The 15635-nt window shown below is 43.8% G+C and overlaps 1 protein-coding gene and 1 long non-coding RNA gene across 2 annotated transcripts; one reads left to right on the top strand and one right to left on the bottom strand.

The window, feature by feature from the left end:
• Positions 1-2414: 2414 nt before the first annotated feature.
• klhl35 (kelch-like family member 35) lies at positions 2415-13293 on the bottom strand. Its single transcript, XM_069189986.1, has 7 exons — positions 12967-13293; positions 11086-12014; positions 9960-10144; positions 8213-8331; positions 6867-7055; positions 5424-5612; positions 2415-4701 (listed from the first exon to the last, which is right to left on the bottom strand). Exons 2-7 carry the CDS (start codon positions 11934-11936, stop codon positions 4507-4509), a joined length of 1728 nt encoding a protein of 575 aa, XP_069046087.1. The 5' UTR covers positions 11937-12014; positions 12967-13293; the 3' UTR covers positions 2415-4506.
• Positions 13293-15315, top strand: LOC138239179 (uncharacterized). The gene is made up of 2 exons (XR_011189616.1): positions 13293-13376; positions 14337-15315. It is a non-coding gene; the product is annotated as an uncharacterized lncRNA (long non-coding RNA).
• Positions 15316-15635: the final 320 nt, after the last annotated feature.

Below are 15635 nucleotides of genomic sequence, written 5' to 3'. Positions count from 1 at the left end.
TTGATGCAGAAGCTCTTTATCTTTAGAATTTAGGATGGGGCAGAGGGTGGCATATTTTGAGCTCACAATATAAGGCTTGTGCCTCTGAAACTCTTCTGTTCCATGTTAGAGCGATGTTACTGAGAACAGAAGAAATTAGCTGGTGGCTAACATCTTCCCAGTGCTGCCAAAATATGACTCCTTTTCTGTTCTCTGCGCGGCCCCAGTCTCTAGCCAGCTATGGTGTATCAGGGTACCCCAGGTCTCAGCCTCTCCACATCGGTCTAGCTCGTCTGTGTAGTTGAGGACACAAGGAGCCCGTGAGAACATCAGGATGATGTTGGTTAAGCCCTCTGCAGCTTCATCTGTAACCTTGTATTCCAGGATTCGTTCTCCTACGCCGTGAGTGAGCCAAATACACAGTAACAGGAGGGCTACTAGGGTTAGTTCACTCCTTGTGTTTACTTTGGCTCTGCTGAGCCACACTCACACGCTGCTCCTTTGACAAACCAGTTTTTAAGATTAGCTCATATTTGCTAGAATTCAAAAAGTCACGTTTCCTCATATTTTCTTCATATCTACAGCTGGGGTCTGATGTTTTCCACAGAAAATGAAAATGTAAGAGAAAGAAACAGCCCAGGAATCCCAATATGTTATTATTTATAATTCGTGTGTTTCTATAAATATTATATTAAGAATCCTTGACCTTTGTCGCATGCTGTTAGATGATGCCTTTATCTGATTTTACAAAGATTCTTCATAAAGACGATTTTCATCGTAGTGAAAAACTTATTTTTCCTTTCTGTGTTTTTGGACACTTTGCTGTAAAAATCACCCTCTCCTAATTGCCAATGTTTTACTACCAAATTTTATGTGTTTTAAAAAAGAAACGTCCCTACTTTTCGTTCACACTAGTGGATATAAAAACCAAGGCGCACCAGGAACGAATAGAATCCTGTGTAAACCGAATGAATAATTTTGATCTCTGCTGTTCCTTTCGAAATGCGTTCATAGGAAAACAAAACTGGGATTTGAAGGTACTAGAATTTAAGATAAGCTTTTGTCTTAATCTGGGAAATTGCGAATGCTACATTTAAAAAAAATGCATCTACCTGTACACAAAGACATCCCTAGCGGTTCTTAAAACGCAGTGAATCACCAACTGGTTCGCCGAGAGATTCGGTCACTTGTGTAAATGAGATCATTACAAATTGTGCCCTCCATAACGGCCACGTAGAAGACTCAATCCGTTTTCCTCGTGTAGGGCTCACTACAATTTCCCTGTCACCTGCGCAATACCGCTCTGTTTAAAATGTGATTTTTGTGTAATATATTGAACTGCTTGATGCCGCTTTAACAGTCCTGAAGGATGAAACGTTTTGCTGTGGAGATAACGAGGCTGGATCCCCAGCGAGGCGGGTTTGGGAGTGGGGGGGCTGTTTTACAGCAGCTCTGTGGGGAGGCAGCTGGCAGGTGCTGAGGGTTGATTAAACCCCAGATCAATGGTTTCAGGAGCTCAGCTGGCTCGCGTGTTCATCTTGCCGTCTCTTTGTCTGGCTGGAGGAGGAGGAGACCGGCGCGATTTCCTCCTGACGCCTTACTCGGAGTTGATTTAGAAAGGAGTATCACTTGCCCTCAGCATAGAAAAGGATGTAACTTCTGTAATCTGAAATCTGCCGACCTCAAAAAAAAACCCCACACTATTTTAGCCCGTTGAACAATTATAAAAACAGGATATACAGCTGGCCCGAGACTAAAAACAGGCCAATCAACTAAATATTAAAAAAATACACTGCCAGTGTTTCCATCTCGTTTTCTCTGTATATATTTTATATATAAACAGTGATCTTTCCCAACGAACTACCGCTGAAACAATAGGGGAACTATTTGTTTGTATCCTGACTGATTTTGAGCTGTCCCTCTCCTGCTGTATGGGCAGACTGCGGTCTGTTCAAGGGCGCGTTTACACAATATCGTTGCCTAATACAATATTAAAGATTCCAGACTTCACCTTTGGTCTCCCTCTCCGGCACAAAAAGAGCACATTCCAGATACAATTTAAAAATTCAGCGGAAAGTTTGGAAAAGCGCGTGTGATGGACACGACTGGGGCTGAAAGCCACCGAATTCATCTCCGCTTTCCCCCCTCGGGATAAACTCTAATCCTTTTATCATCACTTTACAACGCGGGTTTTTACAGAGATCGGGTGCCGACGTCTAGCATCGCCTGCAGCCTCAGCTGTGCAGCGCTGCTCATTAATTAGGACTTAATGGACTTCGAAGCCATTGGCCCATCTGATTTTCAGACAAGGGGAAATTACATTATGAAGTCGGGAATTCTCAACGCGCACTTTGCTTCCAGAGCGGTCTTTCCATCACTGTCAACTAGAAGAACTGGGGTTAAACCCGACAAGAGGAATTGAACATAAACGTTAATCGGATTTAAAATTGGATATTTATTTGTTACAGCAGTTTTGACAGAATGGTACAAGGCATTAAAAGAGTTGATACCTTATCCACAATTGCACGTATTCGGGTGCATTTTGATCCTCCTGTATGACAACGTGCAAGTGCGTGTATCCATCATCAGTAACGCAAGGATTACGCGTCTACGATCAAATTCGACCGTTCTGTTTGTCACTGTATAAAGTTACATTGATAAAAATCTTATACAAATAAATATGATAAAAGGTGAAAAGTACACAGTTCACACACTTTAAATACTAAACTTTATATAAAAAGATTCACTTCATAAGAACATTAAAAAAATTCACAGTAGTGTTTTTCACATAACGGGGATTTCCACTTTATGTGATAAGATAATAGCAAATTACCTATAAGGATACACTAGCTCGATCGAGAGTATTCACAGTTTATGAAGATGCTTAATTCTGCAAACTGCATTTCAATCACAAATGTCAAACTCTTTAGCCTGCAACTCAGGCAGGAGCTTCACTGTCAAAACAAAGTGTTTTTGAAATGGAAAAAAAAAGAATAAAATCACTTGGTTATTTGACAAATCTGCAAAACAACACACAGTTAACGCCCTTTCCCGGCAACACTAGAGTAAGCACTATGATTATAAGCGAATATACATTTTCCTAACTGGAATTGTGCCGATAGTGGAATTGAATGCAGTAGCTCCGAGTTTCACTGTAGAGAATATTTTCACCCTAAAAAGAGTTGGAACTGGAAGGTAGCGCTACTCTAGAAGACGGTCTTTTAAGGTCTACAAGCAACTTCTACGGCTGTGTTTTTTCCATAACTAAATGCGGATCGTGTAGTTCTTTCTAGAATGAAACCGGTAACCAATCATTGCTGAGGAGACGAGGTCTGGACCGCAGAGTCAGCGGCAGTCCGGCGAGGGAACCGGTAGACCCTTGTTTGCTTTGAGAAGAATGGGCCCAAGCAAATTCCCATGAAGCCCTCGCACCTTTTTTCCTTTTCAATCCTTTAATTCTTCCTCGATTTGCATGTTGCTGTTAAGGGAAATTTTGAGGAACCATAAACTGCATAGGATTAGATAAATGTGTTTTTTTTGGGATCGTCAGATGGCAATTCTTAGGAAACAGAATTCAGTGGATTATATCCTTAGTCGGGGTTGTGTGAAAGCAAATGACTACATTTAGCCGGGGGGATTGAAATCCTTTCATTCCTTAATCAAAATGTGCATTCCAACCGAAGACAGGAATGTCTTGGGGAAGTTATTAACGGGAAATTAATAATGAAGCAAAATGTATTTCAAGCTCATGTCCCAACAAGACTACACAGGAGTCAGAAACGGAATGCGGACAACTTTGGGCAATTCCTAAGGCTGATGTAACAAACGAAATCGACAGAAAATACATTTTTGCATGAGCAAACCACTTGGAGAAACTGTTTCGGGTTTCCCTTCCAAAAGTTTTGCCAAGGACCCTTGCAGCCCTCAAACTAAGACCCGAGTGGGATATGTTGTACTACGTAGCTTACGTTACCTCTTCTTCGTTGTACATTTAGGGTATTAGATACTGTATAGCAACAGCCCCATGCTACTCCTCCTACAGAGTTTTGTGGGTAAAAAAAAAAACAGATTTGAAAATAAAAGATTAAAAAGCAACAAGACAGTTATCCATGGACCTGGAGCAATGCCAAAAAGATACAGCAAATAAAAAAAAATTTCAGTCAGCTCAGAGATGGGCAGATCAAGATTTTTAAAGACTCTCTGGAAAGATATATCCGCTTCAAAGGGTTTCTTCTGAAGATACGTCGCGTGTTATAGAAATGTGATGATTCTTGGAGATACCCGAGACAGGAAAGAAACTTTTGACTGAGTGAGGCCCTTCCAAGTTCCTGGTTGGAGGACTTCTTTCTTTCCCCGTCGGAAGAGGCGAACAGAGTCGGCCTTGCAGGTCAGAGAGTTCAGGTGCGCGGCGAGCTGGCCGCCGGGTGCAGAGGGCATGTGCGGGGGACAGGCTCAGCCCCGCCGCGGCCAGACTGAACGCAGCAGCAGCAGCAGAACAAGGGTCTTTCTGCCCGGCGGGGAGCGCAGTCAAGGCTTCCTGGCGACGTGCTGAGTGACGGTGACACAGCCGTGGTAACTTACACAGCGGGACATGGGCGGCTCCTCCGTCAGGTCCCCCGTCTTCGGACTGTAGGACCAGACCCGGTCGGTGCCGAACCCGTATTCGTTCCGCCCGCCCAGGATGTAAATCTTGGAGTCGCAGACCGTCAGACCGCAGCTCTCCTGATTCCAGAGGACAAGTGCAGTTGAAATAACCGTCCCCCTTTACACCAACACGAGCGGCAAAGACACCGCAGAACACCCCACCGCGTTGGAACAGGTCAAGGTTCGTCCGGCGCCGAAAGAAGCTTTCTTCAGGTCCGACATTAACAATCCTCAATCCCAAAGAAGGATCCACAGCCAAAACGTAGTATTTATTTTCCTTTCAGCACAGGATGAACCCTTACCCGTTCCTTTGCAGCCTACCCTTGCTGATGCAGCTGCCTGCTCAATAGAATTCCACTACACAGAACGCCTTAACTGCTTATGCATGGAGAGCAAAGTCTTTCTGAGCCGCCAGATCCTGCCAGATAGGCAGGGGAGACCCCGTAACATAAAAGTAAATCCACCTCAGATATTAAAAATAAATGACTTAAGTTTGAGTTAAAGAACTTATAGCCAAAGATCTCTCATTCAAAAGTATCCTTTATATACTCTTAGAGAATACTTAGATATTTGTTTGCACACAGATGCCTACAAACAAGCCTTCACAGTTCCTGAAGGTACATTTATGCCTCCTTCAAAGAAGGAGGAACTTTTCTTCAGCTTTGGAGGAATATGCTTTGCAAGCCTAGCATTACTGTAAGTCACAAGGGCACCGTAGTCTGTACTCTGAAAGACAAGCTCTTATGCCAACTGGGCACTGACTTTTATTTCCCTGTCCTGAAGATGGCCGGGTCACTTACCACTGGGCCAGGCAAGTCTACAACCTCACTCCAGGTGTTACTCATTGGGCTGTAGCTGTAGATCTTATCCATGAGACCTCCAACAACATAAATGATGTTCTCCAGCGTTGTGGCACAAATGCATCTCTGAGTGAAGGGACTAGGGGCCACATAACTCCACTGGTTTTCCACAGGATCATAGCACTGCACCTGCAGTGGAGTAAAACCAGATCTATACTGTGTACAGAACTGTAGTATTATGTTTACAGTCACACACAATGCACACACCCACACAGAAAGCAGTTTGAGATCTTGAGATGGTCTAACAGGAAATCTTAAAATTATTCCCCAAATACCCCTCAGCACAAGTAGAGCACCTTTTCTTTCACAATTGCCGAAATGAAAATGAATGTTTATCAAAAAATGTAGTCGCATTCTTAACAAGACTTTCTGTTAAAGTGAAACATGTCCTCATACTAGAGTTCTGCTATTTAGCAATCCAGTGTCACAGTGCCTTCCTGTCCTGTTCCACAGCAAGAACAGAAACAAACATCTCGGCTGGTCTTAAAACACAAAAGACGACAACTACACCATAAAGAAAAATAGGGCATTCCAAGTGTAAATACCAGTTCACAAAAATAATTCTTTAAGCATGTTACTTCTGCCCTGTTAACATCTGCAGACTTTGTGCCATTATTACATCTAAAATGATCGACAGATCAACTTGTATGAAAAATCAGTTCCATCAAAAATGATTGAAAAAGCAGCTTCAAACTTGGAATAAGGATTCCCTGCCCCACCCTGAAAAAGGGGCTTCATTTTAAATCAGAAACTATCCCTCAAATGTCAGAAAGCCTCTCGTCCTCAAGAGGGTTGCAACAAGCCAGACTATCCCCGAAGCACAAAGAGGAACCTGCAGCAGCAGGCAGCTTCTCTGCGAGAACAATCCATCGCAAGGCCATGCAAATCTGGAATCGCCAATTTTTTTTTTTTTATCGGCATGGCTCAACCAGCTTTGCACAAAACAGAGTGGAGACTCTGGCATGTAAGAGACTTCCCTCACTCCCTATAAAATAGGCACTTGTTCATCAACCTGCCTTATACTGCAACGTACTTGGGCAACCGCTGCCTACAAAGAAAAGCTAAGGGTCCTGTCCAACCCCAGCCCAGTAATCAGCAGCAGACGTGCAAGAACAACTGGGGAATCCTGGTTACAGTCTGCTAATGTCACTGTCTGGGCTCAGGCCAGCAGCACCTGGACTATACGGCTCGTCTCAATCTCCTGAAAAGGCGTCTGTACTTGTTGAGCAAGGCCGGGGGGCCGCGGCACGTTCGTTTTGGCAAGACAAGAGGGACATCGCGTCCGTTTCCGCGCCGGACGTAGGACCTGCAGGCTGGCTAACTGCGTTGCTCTTCCACAACGTTTTGAAGGCCCAGGGGAGAAGCGACACACGCCTGACTTGCCTGGTTTGTGTTGGCGTCGTCGCTCACGGCACCTCCGATGACATACAGCTTCCCGGCACAGGCCGCGAGGGCAGCAGAGCTCACTGGTCTCAGCAGAGGAGCCATGGGCTTCCACTGGTTATCGAAGGACCTGTAGCACTCCACTGTGGGCAGTCTTTCCGATCCATTAAACCCACCAACCGCATAGATCTGCAATGAATAACGGGCAATAGCGATGCGTGGGTCGGCTTTTTTTTTTTTAACCCGCACCCAACCCAACCTGAAACATTTTTTTTTTAACCCAAGCCCGCCGGACCCTTTGGTAAACCCCCACTCGCGCGCGGGTGTGAGTCAACCCATGCATCACTACCAGGCAAGCTCGTGTTAGTGTTCGCATTCAGTTAAGCCCGTCTGGACACTAGAAAGACTCATCCGCAAGGATCAATAGCTTCTTTACAATCCATGCTGAAAAGAGAAGAAAAGAAACAATGTTTCAGCTGTGGCGCCTTCTTCCCAACACCCAAAGAAGGCTCCACAACTGAAACATCGTTCTTCTCTTTTCAGCACGGAATTAACCTTTACTTGTTCCTTGTTCCGGCCTATGCATGCCGATGCAGCTCCCCACCTGAACTGCTTCTTTAGAATCCATACTTTATGGAGTTAAGGAGCTGTCGTACGTCCCTGTAGTACCTATAGTTTATCAATAACATGTTAGGTTCTTGGGAATTCTCAGTTGTTTCAGCTTGCATTGTGGGTTTCCATTTTTAATAACTGCAGTAGTTTAAGTAACACAAATTCCTGCAGCAAACGACCTCCACAAAGGGAAAAGGAAGTTGTGTCAGTAATCTTCCCCAAGACTAAATATAGCAGTAAGGAATGAGCTGTTTATTTTTGTTTCTGCTATCTTTCCATTTAATATATGCTTTGAAAAAAGATGTGCCAATCAAAATGTCAAATACGTCCCGACATGTTAAATTGTCCACATTTCAACAGCACAGAAACCCCACGTCGGTAAACAGCCAGCGAGGAACCCTACTATTATTTGATACTTGAAATGAAAAGCTTAAGTCTTCTGTGCAGATGGCTCAAAGCTCAGTCAAAAGGCCAGTGACATTTTGCTGCAGTGATTTACTGCTGTCGTGTTGACGCTTTGCTTCACTGGCTTTTGCAGAACAAATCCGGTGAACTCACAAATTATCTGAAGTTACACCACTGAAGGTTGAATTATTTTTGAAAATAGACCACACTAGCGTGCAAACAAGAAAAAAAAAGTGTAGCTCTTCCACGTTTCAATTACACTGTACTAGATTTTAAAATTCACGCTTCTCCCCCGCCCCCCCACTCAGACAACCTTGGGCAGAACTTACCCTCCCATCTAGTGCAGTCATCTTGTGTCGCCACCTGCCCTTGTTCAGAGAGGCAACACGCACCCAGGTGTCCAGCTGAGAGATGTACCTCCACACATCACAGCTGTTCAACTGCCCACCTGAACAAGGAACAAAAGCAGACATTCTCATTGGCTTAATTCGTAGATGGCAACTACAGATCATGTAGACAGAGTACAAAATTGACTATTTACCTTGTTGTTATCGCTCAACAGCATGCATTTCTCATTTCAACTTTTCCATTTACATTTTCAGAGACAATCGGACCACACGGGAATGTGCAACGGACTGTTGGTGCACAAGGCAATGGATGTTGTAAAAAAAATATTTATGTGTAAAAAGCCTTTCAAGGGGCTATCCTCTTAGCAATCCATTTAAAATTGATTCAGGTTGCGACCTCTACAGCTCTTTTTTTGCATGTGGTAGTTTAATATCGATTTAAATGTAATCATTATGGATATACATAGGAAAGTTTTGCCCACAGATACTTTGATATTTATAAATTACATACGTTCTTTACACTTAATTAAAAAAAATCAGAAGGGTTCCTGCTTTTCAAAGAAACAGGTCCTAAATATTTCAAAATGATATTTGAGTGCTTTTAAAAAAGACAGATCAGCAAAATATTCTTTCTTCTTTGAGTAATGCGTTTTTTCTCATCTTTAAGCTTGGATAAAAACAGGCTATGTTGGATATTTGTTAATATAGTTATTTAATTAAAACTAAACTAAAAATGAAGGAATAAGACATAAAACCGGTTTTCTATCTACGTATGGAAAACCTTTAAATAGATCACATTTTTTTTCCTTTCAATAAATATCTTAAATAGAATGAAATACAGCCTGAAATGAAAAAAAGCTTTTGCTTGACTTTTGAAACTGTTCTCTTCAAAAGAAGGGAAGTGATTTATACAGCACATATTAATTTGAGAAGTAAGGGAGACTTGAATATTCAGTCAACATTTTGTATCATGAAAAACAACAATTCAGCGAAAATGGCAACAATGACTAGTATTTGGCTGGTATATGCAACACCATCAAGAATATCATAAAACATCATAAAAAGTTCAAATTCAGGTGAATTTTGTAAGGTATGCTTTACCGTACCACAGTATGTAGAAACAGCAACATACATGCATAAAGCACGTTTGAGTTTTTTCTCAAGTAACCTAAATCGAGTACAAAGCTTTTCAAATAGCCAAGTTGTCATCCTCTCCAAGAAAACTCACAGATGCATCTCCAGTACATCAACGGATTGCGTTTCACATGAACACGCATTCTCCAAAATAATGCATTCTGGGAATTACGTTAATATCAGTTTGGCTCCGTCACCATTGTTGTTGTTGTTCCCCTTGTTTTAGTCTGGGGAACCCACATGATGATATGAAACCAGTTGAAGTACAAAGGATGTGGCAGGACTCCAGCTGGGTTAATACCACAGTCACCAAGGGGCAGGTTGAAAAGATATGAATAGGCACACACGCTGCCGTTTTTGTGTCTGTACTTGTCTAACAGGTGGGTGATGGATAACTTTAACTGAAGAAAACTTTCGCAAACTACCACCACTGTAAAAAAACAAGCACAGACAAATAAAGACAACTGTTTGTCTTTCAAACAATTACTGTATGAACAAATGCAGCCAGCGATATTTGCGGGTAGCAGGCACCTTCAAATCCGATTGTCGCTGGAAAGAGAACACTGATCCTCTACTTTTGAAAAGTGGTGCATACCTGATACATAGATGTCATTCTGAAGGGAGCAGGCAGCAAATTCGGACTTTGAGTATCCTGGAATGGAAGCAGCCAGAATCCACTCTTTCGTGTGAGGGTTGAGCTTCTCGGTAAACGATAGCCTGGAGTATCCGTTTTTGTCACAGCCTCCGATCACCACAATCACCTCGGTTCTCCCCGACGACCTGCAGGGGGCGAGCCGGAGCGAGAGCGAGGGTGACTGCACAGCCCGGCCTAGCCCGAGCCGGGTGTTCATGCCATCACAGGTTTCTTCAGTTAACAAAACGGGGAACTTCTGCACGGGCCACAGGCTGCACTTCCATACGCATTTTATAGCCCCACGATCGTCTGCACGTGACCAAAGGCTGACTGTATACATCAGAAATCCCTCTTGGACATGAAATACATTTTCAGAGGTGATCAGACCACACGGGAAAGAGAAACTGAGTGTGGGTGTAAAAGGCAATGCATGTGGTAAGAAATAAAATCATATCCATGACTAAAATGACTCTTTGCAGGGCTATCCTCTTAGCAATACATTTAAAATGAATTCAGATTGGGGCCTCTACAGCCCTCATTTTGTCTACAAAGTGGTTTCACGTAGAACATTGTGGATATATAGGAAAGCATTGCACTCAAATGTTTTGATATTTATACATGAGATGAATTGTTTTGTGACTTTTACACTTAAACAGCTAACAATCTAGAAGGGTCTCCTTTTTAAAAATACTGGTCTTAAACCTATCAAAATCCTGTTAGAAGGTTTTCTGAAAGGCAAGCCTATTCCCTGCAATAGCTTTTTGAGGAACGATTTCCATTTGCTGTACATTTGCAATTATTATTATTATTTGCACAAACAGGGATTTGGAAAACCGACTATCGTGGGTGACTTCTACACAGTGTTCCAGTATGCTTAACGTCTATTGTGCTATTTCATTAATACTTTATGTGAATGCGTTTGCTACAATAGTATTTCCATCTGTGCAGAGTGCCAGCTGTGGTTTTGCACCAAAACCCACACGCTAAGTGAATGCCACTCTTCTTTTCGAAAACTGGTGTGTCCGTTTAGCTATATATTTTTTTAAACAAGGTTAAGCAAAGGGAAGTGGGCATGGAGCTACTGTACCTCCTGGGCTGGGTACGTGCAGAGTTGACCTCGTTTCCAAACACGTGGTATCTCCTGGCCTCCTGGAGCAAGGGCCGGCACTCCTTGCAGTCCTGGAGGAGGTCATCCGTCTCCACGGTGTTGACGAAGAAGACGGGATCCACCAGGGGCAGCCGGACGAGCTCCAGCAGCTCCCTCGCCGCTCCCTTCCTCCCGCTGGGGTCGTGGTGAACCCACTTCAGCACGGCCTCCACCAGGACCTCCTCCCTCTCCACCAGCAGCTGCTCGCTGGACAGGAGCTCCACGATCTGCTCCTTGGGGAGCCGGAGGAACTCCTCGTGCTTGTAGACCTCCACGAAGTCCTGGAAGACCAGCTTCTGGCACTTCTCGGCCAGGGGGCGGATGAAGAAGGAGCTGGCGAAGTTCATGATGCCCAGGCAGTTGGAGTGGTCCACCTGCGTCTCGAGGAACTTGACGCAGGCCTTACTGAGCACGGAGATCCCCAGCAGGTCGGCCGCCTTGAAGATGTCCTCCACGTTGTCCTCGTGGACATCCACCTTGCCCTCGTACATGAAGTTCAGCAGCGTCTCCATGGTGGCCGGGGAGATGTCGTGCAGCACCACCAGGGACTGGCAGCTCTCCCGCAGCTGGCTGTGGAACATGGTGCGGAAATAGAGGCTGCTGGCCGACAGCGTGGCCCTGTGGCAGGGGAACTCGTGCCCCCCGACCTGCAGCACCACGTCGGTGAAGGTGCCGCTGTGCCGGTACGCGTTGAGGATCTGCAGGATCTGCTCGGCGTGGCAGGACCCGGAGCAGAAGTCCGTCTCCTTCCTCTGCTCCGCCTGAGCCTCGCTCTTGTTCCCGAAACCCATCCTCGGGGCGTCTCTGTGGATCGGACGTCAGGCGAGTCCACCGCACAAGGATTTCAGAGCTGCAGCCCGATCCTGCGTCTGACGTACACAAAGTCACACACACCATGGCACTAACCTGATTTTCCTTCCCGAGCACGCTGAGGCGTTGCTGTACAAATAAACTGTTTCGCGCCGTTCACAAAAATCCAGATTCTTTTAATCAGCTATTGAAAATAGGTCAGTATTGACTTGGTTACTGAACGGACACTGAAGCAACTTCAATGTTGAAATTATAGCTCTTCCCTTTAGTTCTCAGTACACTGTGTATAGCCTCTCTCGTAAACTCTACATCACACGCGATACTGTTTCTCTTCCTAGTCCCCCTAAACCACTATTACTACGGAGAGTATTCCCCCTACATGGCCAATATGAGAAGGCTCCGGAGAACCCAAAAAAAAAAACACAGGGGAGAGGTATTGTCGCCGCCAACCACATTTTCACTCTGAAGAATACAGACTATCCTTTTGACAAAACACGCTACAGGAAAATGAAACGCGAGCTTAAGAAATTAAGGCACACACGGACCTTATTCCATAAATGAATTGATTCAACGCGTTCAGCGGAGCTCTCTGCAGGCGACAGAGACGGATGCGGCTCACGTTTTGCGATAACACACTAGGAGCGATTCTATTGTGTCACTAATCGCACAGAGATTTCGCTCTGCTCGCATCCTTTTCTCTTGGCGTGTGCAGCTGACGACTGAGAGCACAATTAATTAAAAACAGGATTGCTGCATAACATACATATATATTGCCATTTGCGAAGAGAGGTAGTCGAAATTCTTTTGTTTAAAATACGCCCGTTCTAAAAGGACAAATGTCGTTATTCTGATGCATTTCTGATAAGTGGACATTTTTTCTGAATGATTAAGAAGCTAGTTAGAATGTGCTTCCAATATTTTAGCTATCAATTTGTTATTTTTGTCCACGTCGACAAGTGTTCGAACAAAAGCGTCAAACGGGGGGGGGGAAACCCCCATCAAATTCTGCACCTTACCTGATATCGATGAACACCTGCCGGTTCACGTGCGACCGCGTAAAAGAAATATGCAAATAAAACAAATTTTTAAAAAAAAGGTTCCAGTAAGCCGGTGTGCTTAAGTCAAAGTTTTCGAGGAGAACGGACTATCCTGCAGACAGGATTGTTGACGAAAAGCTTTATAGGAGAAACTGAAGTAGGCGAGTCCTTCCAGAACCAAAAATACTGTTCCTAGGAAAAGCTCACCGCCTGACTCCGCAGCCTGGGTTTTGCGGGGCGGGGCGATTATAGGGCAATTATAAGCGAGCGCTGTGCGTGCGCCTGTGGTAAATACAGAGGGCGATTTCCTTGGAAGTCTGCAACAGGGAGAGCACCGCTCAGATGTCTGCGGGGCCTACTTCCTGATAGAGGCTCTGACCTGCTGTAAGTTCATACCAGGATGCGATTTTTTTATTAACGACGCGTATGGGTGGGAATGTGCGGACTTATGTTTTTATGTAAAAAACATACTGTTCATCATCTATTATCCCAATTAATCCATGAAGTCTTCACAATCCTCAATGTCGGATTCTTTTTTGTCTGACTTGTTCCCGGGTTTTTTCTTATTGCGTTTTTCAATCGTCGTTCTGCCCCCCCAATCGTATCCAGCAGCCAAATCACCCTGCAACTCACAACTGATAATCCACTGAAGCTCAGCAGGTGTTACTGCTGGAAGAGGTGTTAGTGGGGCCAGCAGGGGGTGCTCACCCTGCGGTCCATGTCCTAATGCCCCAGTATAGTAGATGGGAACACTATACTGTAAAGAGGCGCCGTCCTTCGGATGAGACATAAAACCGAGGTCCCGACTTTCTGTGGTCATTAAAAATCCCAGTGCGTTTCTCGAAAAAGAGCAATTATTGAGTGTGAGCAATTATTGTTAATTATGTGAATATTTCATGTTGTTTTAAAATATATTATTTTATACTTAGCTGTCGATTCGAAACGACGTTTCCGCCGTGCATACAGAACAGTGATGTTATTAGGCAGCATTAATTACAGGGGCTGGAACAGGCGGTCAAGATCCCCTTTAAATATATTTGTTGAGTCCAGTTCTCCTTCAGGGTATCACCGGACGAGGATGAATTATCTCTTTGTACTGTGTATAGACCAGAATCCAAAGCTTTCGAGCAAGCAACAGGCTAAATGTTATCATCTGATTCAAGACACGTATCAGAAAATAAAAGATCACAATCTTTTTAGTTAGTTTTAGATGGGACTTTAGTTATTTAAAATTAGTTTATTAAAATTTAAATTAGTTTAAATTAGTTTAGATGGGACACTTGCTTTCTGTACCGCCGTTAATATACCATAACGTCGGCTTTATTTATTTTTTATTTCTAACAGCGCTTTATTTAGCAGAAGAGAGGTCAGGTGGGCGAAGACGTGAAACGAGGAGGGGAAGACGGATGGAGCTCGCGTCAGGTCGAGCGCATGGAGAGGGCACCCGATTTCGACGAGAAGCGGAAATCATCCCAGAGCTCCTGCTCTATTGTGCTCGTCCTCCTTTCGACCGCGAATTAGACTGCAGCTGCCCCCCGGTCGTATAGAGCTCAAGCGTCGGTCATTAGATATAACATAAAAACGCTTGAAGGTTTACAAACGAAAAGAGAGGTGCAGCCTGTTTATAGCTAGCTGGGGAGCTTATCCAGGTGTTTCTCTGGGGGAAGACAGAATATTAGGTTCAACGGCAAGGTTGGGTAGTTTCACAGTCCAGCAGGCCCTTGTGCATGAGAAGGTCTCCCGTTGACACTTTGAAACGCACTTCCTCATAGTTACCGTTTGGTTCCTGAATTCAACATGAATCTGACAGACGCAATGAAGCGAATTGTGTGTACGAGGGCTTCCTGGCCCGTCGTTTTGTCTTGCTTTCCCTGGGAACAGTTTAGATCAACACTGACATCTGCTGGTACCGAGAGAGTACAGTTAAACCACAGACCTATTGATAGAAATTGGCATTTCTATCTGGTTAATTCAAATTATAGTACTATATACATATATCAGCTGGAAAGGTTTCTAAGGTTAACTAGATGCGATGTTTTTATTTTTAATACTATATTAATATTTACTAAATTTTCCTTTGGCCTCAACAAGACAACAATAAGACCAGTGTAATACAGAATACATAAACCGTCCAGTGTGTTTTACAGTATGCATACAGTCAAGTCGGTGAAGTCATCCCTGCATGGTTTTATCAAAAATATACTCTGTGTCGTCTGAAAAGCTTAGTTTATTATCAATGAACACACATAGATATTAAAAACAACGAACCATCTCCACAAGCTGAACATTTGTATTTATAGGTTGCAGTGTGGTTGGCTCAAATTCTGCCAGAGTGTAGCATAATTGTTTTGTTTTCCTGACTTTTATTTCAAAAGTGATTGATTGGCACCAATCGATAAGAGCTAACACTCGATCACAGTAGAGTGTTTGGTCAAGGCTATACTATTTAAGCAAAACACCATCATTAATCTGCTTTTCATTTGTATAGGTTGAAAACAACACTGGTAATAAAACACATCTTTATGTTTTAGTTTTAAACCAGTCCTCCTGGTGAAGACTGGATTACTTGATCAACTCGTTTACAGTTTCAATTCATCATAGAAAATGTTTTACCACAGATAAACGCAAAGAAAATTAATGTCT

Source organism: Lepisosteus oculatus, chromosome 5, assembly GCF_040954835.1.
Source record: "Lepisosteus oculatus isolate fLepOcu1 chromosome 5, fLepOcu1.hap2, whole genome shotgun sequence".
In the NCBI taxonomy this organism is placed as follows: domain Eukaryota; kingdom Metazoa; phylum Chordata; class Actinopteri; order Semionotiformes; family Lepisosteidae; genus Lepisosteus; species Lepisosteus oculatus.
This window is presented reverse-complemented; position numbering and strand designations above follow the sequence as displayed.